General features: G+C 44.1%; 1 protein-coding gene across 3 annotated transcripts in view; it reads left to right on the top strand.

Annotated features, from left to right (window-relative positions):
• myl2a (myosin, light chain 2a, regulatory, cardiac, slow) overlaps window positions 1-6,318 on the top strand; it is an 8,330-nt gene extending 2,012 nt beyond the window's left edge. Inside the window, exons 2-9 of one of the 3 annotated variants that reach the window (XM_036211945.1) lie at window positions 1,767-1,838; window positions 2,395-2,678; window positions 2,883-2,975; window positions 3,381-3,456; window positions 3,528-3,632; window positions 3,714-3,792; window positions 5,492-5,540; window positions 5,741-6,318. In XM_036211945.1, coding sequence (XP_036067838.1) covers window positions 2,676-2,678; window positions 2,883-2,975; window positions 3,381-3,456; window positions 3,528-3,632; window positions 3,714-3,792; window positions 5,492-5,540; window positions 5,741-5,845 — 510 coding nt within the window. In that variant the 5' untranslated portion in view covers window positions 1,767-1,838; window positions 2,395-2,675 and the 3' untranslated portion in view covers window positions 5,846-6,318. The remainder of the gene's footprint in view (window positions 1-1,766; window positions 1,839-2,394; window positions 2,679-2,882; window positions 2,976-3,380; window positions 3,457-3,527; window positions 3,633-3,713; window positions 3,793-5,491; window positions 5,541-5,740) is intronic. The other 2 variants (XM_036211947.1, XM_036211946.1) reach the window with 2 other exon arrangements.
• Window positions 6,319-7,540: the final 1,222 nt, after the last annotated feature.

Below are 7,540 nucleotides of genomic sequence, written 5' to 3'. Positions count from 1 at the left end.
AGTGACCCGGCACTGAGGACGCGGGCACCGGACATCAGGCCGCAAAGCCTCATCAGGGGCCACAATGAGGGAAGCCACCGCTGGCTCTACAGATGGCATCCGACCCAGACCGTAGCGAGGGGCCTCGTGCATCGCCGCCAGAGCACGGCCGTCGGACGACAAACGCAAGAACGCCCTCGTGTCCGACCAGCAGGAATGCAATTCCCGAATGTAGTCCGCCGACGGAGGGACAGCAAAGGAGGAGGAACCACCCCGCCGACGGAAGAAAGCACTGGAGGGTCCCGGCTGAGGAGGGGGAACATCCAGCTGGAGTCGAGCCAACGCGGCGCGCACAGCGGAAGCCGCAGACGCATCACCCACGACCCGCGAACCAGCGGAGGAGTGGGACCCGCAGCCAGAGCCAGAAGCCCCGACGCTGGCGACATCAAAGTGATCTTGGAACAGCGAGCCGGAAGCCGCCACCGAGAGAACATCTGCATCAGGTCCCGCGGGGGCAGGCCCAGTCGAGGACCCCGCACGGTCCCGGTCACACTGCAACGCCAGCAGGAGAGACTTCAACTGGGCCAACTCAGACGACAGCTCCTCAACCGTGAGGGAACGGTCATCAGGATCCCCCGAACGGGCGCGGGGTTCCACGGCGGGCAGCGGAGTCGAGGAAGAACGCTTCCGGGACGGTAGCCGTACGGGAGGCACCTCCGCAGGCCCAGGAGACGCGTCCCTCAGAGCGTGTTCGACGGCCTTTACGCGATCAGCCCGCACAGGCAGGGGTAAAACGCTGCAGTCAGGGCAAGCGTCCGCGGTCAGACCCGCCCGGAGGTGTTCCAGACCCAAACAGGGGGGGCACAAGTCATGCCCGTCAGCATGTGGCATGGGGGCATGGCACTCCCCGCAACAAAAGGACGCCAACATGACCGAGCCGGTCTAACAGGGTATCAAAGGCGAGAGCAGCCGAGACCCAGAAGATAGAAAACACCAGCCGACTCACGACAGAGAACGTCACCGAGCGGAGGATGGAGGGAGCAGAAGCGTCCACGCGCAGTAGGAACGGCAGGAGCCACAGGCAGAGAACGCCACCGGGTCTCACAGCAAAAAACACGTCCGGGCCAGGAAACAACGGCGCCAGGAAGCAGCGGCGGCGTGAGCCCACGGCCGAAACGTCACCGGGCGAGAGCCGCGAACGGCGGAAGGCGGCAGCAGGTACGGCCGAGCACGCCGGTCCAATCTGGAAAAGAAAACAAACCAAAGGAAAAGCCACAAAGGCAAGCGGCGGCAGGCGCACGCCGCAGCGGAAAACTACCCGCGCAGCTCCTGGAGGGTGAGACACTCTCACAACCCCGACGCGAACGTCACGAGCTACAGGCAGCAGGTAGAGTAAGAGAACTCAACACGTAGTGGAGACAAATAGTTACCACGCACACGAGCGAGAAGAAGTTGGGGCTGAGCTCTTGGTGCCACGTGACTTTATACCCTCACGTGGGGTCACCAGGAGGTCACAGGTGACTTTGTTGTCATTAATTCTCGAACTACGCATGCGCATGAAGGATCATCCAGTGCTTGAAGCACCGCCTCTGGCGGTCAGGAGGGATGAAATAGAACTAAAGTCCGCTCAAGCCGCCATCTTGGTCAGCCAAACGAGGCTTAGCTTCGCGTTGCTAGCCTAGGCGTTCACGTCACGCTTCCCAGCATGCACTGCGGCTCAAAATGTGTTTTTGAAAAGGAAAAAACATTTAAAATTACATTTATTTTTCTTCATATTTTATTTACAGATAACAACCATATAGCGTACAATTCGAATTTGCCAAAAAAAAAAAAACATCGGAGTTAAAACCATGACTTTGGTAAGTGTGATGATGGTGGGGTATAAATAGCAGTCAGCGACAATCTCACCGTTGGAACAAGCCTGGCTGTACATTGCTTGCGTCACACTCATACACTGACACTCATACACTGACGTCACAGACATACGTGCGAAAAGTTGACTTAAGCGCGGTCAGCTGACAGCGCAGTCGACTAGCACCGCCCCCACGCAGTCGACCACTAGAGCGCAATCAGCGCACTCGACTAGCACCCCCATATCCAACACCTGCACCCTCCCCCACAACTGCCAGGCTTGATCCAAGAACCTTGCGGGGCAGCAGGTTCATTTTTATTTTCTTTTTTCCTTCCCCTTTCACCCCCTCTTTCATTCTTCCTCTTTCTAATGTTTTTCGTAAATTATACATTTATTTGTAACTCTTTAGGCACCAGGGTTTTTCAGTGGAAATATAATTCAGTACATATAGATTATTGAAACATTTGACTAGATAAACCTCCACATCAGGGAAGATGTTTGAAAGTGTTTCCTTTCCATTTTTGTTGTTGCATTTACACTATCTATACTTGTTTGTTTTTCAGATAAAAAGTTTGCAGGCAAAGAATGGATTGGAAGTTCAAGTGGTATTCATATGAGGGAATGGCTGCTGCAGATGGAGGGTGTGCACTTCTATTTTTTTTTATGTGAGCCAGTATCTGTGCATGTATTGTCTGAAGCCTCATTTACCTGACACTTCCTAAAGAGGACATAGTATATAAATATCGTCCAGTAAAGTTGTGGTGTGGAGCTACAAAAAGGCCACCCACAGTCTCCCCATTGTTCACCGGCGGTGCAGTTGGTCTGACCCTCCAGCTGCTTAGACATGGTGAGTCGATGTGTGATGTTTGATGAAGCACTAACAGCTGATTTCAGGGCTTTAGCACCTCCGATGAGGATACAAAAAACCCCTAAACAGGTTTTAAGAGTGTTTTGGTGACCTGTGGCGGTAGAAAGAAGAACTCTTTCACACCGTCTCATACCAAATTGTTTTATATTGTTGGACCTTACCTCTCCTGTCTTTGTTTAAAAGGCCCCCAAGAAAGCCAAGAAGAGGGCAGCAGAGGGAGCAAACTCCAACGTCTTCTCCATGTTTGAGCAGGCGCAGATCCAGGAGTTCAAAGAGGTGAAAGTTTGATCAGAAAGTTACTAAAACGGTGTGACGGTGAAGACGTTTCTTCAGGATTGATGTTTGTCTTTTCGTGCTGGCGTTCTAGGCACTGAAGCCCCGCCCCCGTCTTTCCATCTCCATTGTTCATTGCAGCAAAATGCCCACCTGTCTATTTTCCTGATGCTGGCTTCACAGCAGCAAAGCTTAGTGGTATTTTTGGTATGAGGGTCGGCGGTGCTGAGACATTCAGACTGTCATCACTGATCAGGCTGCAGATTAACTGTTTGGGATGTCCAGGATGCCAGACTGAATCTGTGAGGGGAGGTGGGGGGGCTTACTTGTTATAAATACTCAACATTGTTCTGCTGTAAACATGCTAACGTCAACAGATATTCAGAGAAACGCCGTCTCTCATCTTAGGCCTTTACCATCATGGACCAGAACAGGGACGGCTTCATTGACAAGAACGATCTGAGGGACACTTTTGCTGCTCTGGGTACGCTGCCACCTGCATTCCTGAGTGAAAACCGCTCTGTGTGACCCTAACCCTCACGTTGACCGCCGCAGGGCGTCTGAACGTGAAGCAGGAAGAGATCGATGACATGCTCAAAGAGGCTCCCGGCCCCGTCAACTTCACCGTCTTCCTCACCATGTTTGGAGAAAAGCTTAAAGGTGCACAATCCAGGAAATGTTGGAAAATAGAAAACAATGATGTGCTTGAAGGAATAAGATGGCTGCTTTTACCGTTTTCAGGTGCTGACCCAGAGGAAACCATCCTGAATGCGTTTAAAGTCTTTGACCCTGAAGGGAAAGGAGTGCTGAGGAAGGATTAGTAAGTTCCCACTTCATTCCTCTTGTCAGCTCACTGCACCTCTCTGGTGACAGAAAATAAAGTTGTGAAGTAAACTAACTCAAACTTTATTAAAGGACAGAACATATCACTCTGTGAGGTTCCTGACTATGACAACTGCAGTTCTCCATCGATCTTTCATAGTTTACCAAAGTCATACTAAAACGTTAACAGATTTCTGAGTGCCGTGTACCACAGAAAATTAGTTGTAGGTCAGTAAGTACAGCCATAATTATTACTAAAGGTACACTAGATTATTATGGAGAGAAAATAGGCTCACCCCTATTTGTGCATATGAAATTCTTGATTTGTAACTCTTACAGCACATTAATGCACAAGTACAAAAATTACAGAAATTAAAAAAAAAATACAATTAACACATGCACAACGGAAAATTACAACAGCTTGAAACTAACAAGACCAACACAAATCTTTAAAAATTAAAAAAAATTACCTGTTACACACACAAAATCACTTTTACACACAAATCTCATGAGACTCTCTTCGCCTCTCCAAGATTCTTTTGTAAGTGATGCATTCAAATGCTGCTGGGTCATCAGAGTTTTCTTATCAGCCGCTTTGAACTTAGTTTGTGAATAATATCTGTTGAAAACTTGACATTTACCTGCTTCCTTTAACAGATATCCCTGATAACTAATATCAAAAAGTCTAAATATGCCTTCTTTAAGCTCATATTTCCGGCTGCTCGCGGAAGAGTCGCTAAGTGAAGGCTCTGCAGGGAAAGCACGGCTGCAAAGGAGTGAGAAGAATAGAGAATATTAATTATTGGGCATATCTGTCTAAGAAAGTGAGAAAATGTCAAGTTTTTACCAGATATTATTCACAATTTAAGTTCAAAGTGGCTGATAAGAAAACTCTAAAGACCCAGCGTTCCACACAAATCTTGGAGACGTGAAGAGTTTTGGACCAGATTTGTGCATAATGTGGTTGTGTGTGTGAATCCGGCAATTTATGTGTATAATTTTTAAGGATTTGCGCGCATAATTGAATTGAATAATTAGTTTTTAAGCTTCTGTAATTTCAATTTGTGCATATGTACATTTTTTTTTCTTTTTTAATAATTTTTTCCAAGTGAATACACAATTGCAAGTTCACAAAGTTATACACAAAATGTACTCTATGCATTACAGATCAAGAATTACACACACAAATCGAGGTGAGTCTATTTTCTCTCCATATATTATAAAGTGGATTCTCTATTTTTGAACAAATTTAAGGATTTTAAGTGCACACTATGGTTTGAAACATATAGCAGGGATCATTTAATTAGCTCCTATTTCATTTCAGTTCGTTAGATTTCTTAATATCCAGGTGAAGTACACCAAAAATTGTAAAATAAACAGTTTATACAATAAACATGACACTACCTACTGCTACGTTTGCTGCATTGAGATGAGTGATTTTATTTTGAAAGGAAGTTCTGTCAAATGTTATAAACTATTTCACATTTTGAAAAACTTTGTCTCTTATTTATGCCAAAAAAAATCATATTTTATTGATGTGTATCATAATAGTAATGCTATAAATACAGAGGATTTTTCTAAAGGGTGAAGTCGGACTCTGACTGCTGCTGGGTTGTGAAAATTCAACCCGAATGTCTCTTTAAGTGAAGTTTGCAGACCGCTGCCTAACCTGACAACTTTTTAAATTTCATCTGCAGCGTGACACAGATGTTGACGACACAAGCCGACCGATTCTCTGCTGAAGAGGTACACTGTGGTCTTTTCACGCTCATCCCCATCATTGAAGCCAAAAGCTTTCTGCACACGTAGGAGTCTGAGAAACCAAAAGGATACACGTCACTCCGACAGCCACACGTCACACATTTTCATACAAACTCCAAAAAGTCTGTGAATCATTGCACCCTCTTGTGCCGCCTGAGTAACGCCTGCCTCTTCCTGCTGATTAGATGGAGCAGATGTTTACCGCCTTCCCCCCTGATGTGTCGGGAAACCTGGACTACAAGAATCTGGTTCACATCATCACTCATGGAGAGGAGAAGGATCAGGAGTAAACTTTCTTTTGCTTTTGTCAAATAAATAAAAATCTTTAAGAGTGACTCGAGGCCTGTAAGGGAGACAGGAACTTTGGATTTGAATCTGGAAATTGCTTTTTTTTTCCAAACAGGGACCTTGACTTTTTTGAAAGTACTAAAAGTCACAATTCTCTTAACTCACATACATCAATTTATCCCCTTTATTTTGTTGCTTTCACCTATTAGGGAAAAGAAAGTCAGTTCAACAGAAGCAAAAACTGTCAAAATATCCCATTTATATACCAACTGTTACATAACTATGTCAATTTACTAAGTACTTTCTGATTTAGATGCAAAAATATTAGAGTTTTAATGTTTATGTAGATGTAGTTTTTTGGAGAAAATAATAAAATCCCAACAGATGAGTTTCTTTGTGTCAAACTTTGAATTGTAAGCATGTCGGTGTGAGCTTTGCTTTGACAGAAACACAAAATAAACTGAATTCTCACGAGGGCCTGAATGTATTGACAATAAAACCTCTCACAGGAAAGAATCAATTAGTCCTGTCAGTCAGACAGAGACTTTCAGTCTCAGAATGGATGTTGAGTCTCACTAAACACACTTTGATTCTCTGACATCACGATCCATAGAAAACCTCTCTGCAGTGGAGATCCAAACGACAGGCTGTCTGCAAAGACATGCTGCCATTCACAGTCTGCCAATGCAGGTCTGAAGGAGCCAATGATCTGTCAGGAAAAGATGCCACCTAGTGGCAGGTGAAGTCTCCAAAATTCTGCATCATTGCATTCTACATATATATAAACTTGCTTACCTAAAAAAGTACATGAGCAAATACGTATGAGGTAGATGGGATTTTATTTTATAATTTTATTGCCGTGGTCCTGTGTGATGTATATGCAGTTCTATGTGTCTTAAAAATGGGATTCTTGCAGACATGTCTGTCTTTCCTCACTGAAACATTTTGTGAAAGCTACAGTGTTTAAAAATATAAACTTATTTTCTAATTTGATCCAGAATATGTCAGTTTTAAAATGACATAAACCAATATTTTATTTATAATGGAAAATACATGACAAAATAATAATATTTTGTGAAATCTTAGAGGAGTTATGTGGAAAAAACATGTTTTTTAAAGATTCAACTAGAAAAATGTTGTTGTTCAGCTTTCGGTATATCGAGTAATGGGTCGGCACAGCCAATCAGCTTTCACTGATCTCTTAATCTGAGTTTTATTCAGTCTTCCCGACTCTACCCTTTTATCCAGGCTGAGGGCTGACACAGGGAGACCCACTCTTTAATCAGTTATGTTAGTTAATATCAGGGTTTGTGACATTTTTGACTGAAAAAGATGCCAGAGACATGAGAGTTCAGGAATATTTGAAAAACGATGTTACTTGGTGTCAAAAGATTCAGAGAAAAACAGAGACGTCATATTCTCAGATAAAGAGGAGGAGATCTTCCAGCTTTTCAGGAGTAAGATTGTTCAATTCATTTCTAAACTGTAATACTTCAGAGTACTTTTGTTGTGAAAAGTAATCCCTTACCTTAAAATCTCTCAAATTTAAAATGTTACTGAACTCCTGCATTACTTTTAAGCATTTTTCATTCTGCAGGAGTCTAACTTAATGCAAAGGGACAATTATTTGGTAAATGTTCACCCACTCAAACACTAAAATGAGCCAAATGATGCTATGATGACTCTTAATAATGTTG

This window comes from Oryzias melastigma, linkage group LG5, assembly GCF_002922805.2.
Source record: "Oryzias melastigma strain HK-1 linkage group LG5, ASM292280v2, whole genome shotgun sequence".
In the NCBI taxonomy this organism is placed as follows: domain Eukaryota; kingdom Metazoa; phylum Chordata; class Actinopteri; order Beloniformes; family Adrianichthyidae; genus Oryzias; species Oryzias melastigma.
This window is presented reverse-complemented; position numbering and strand designations above follow the sequence as displayed.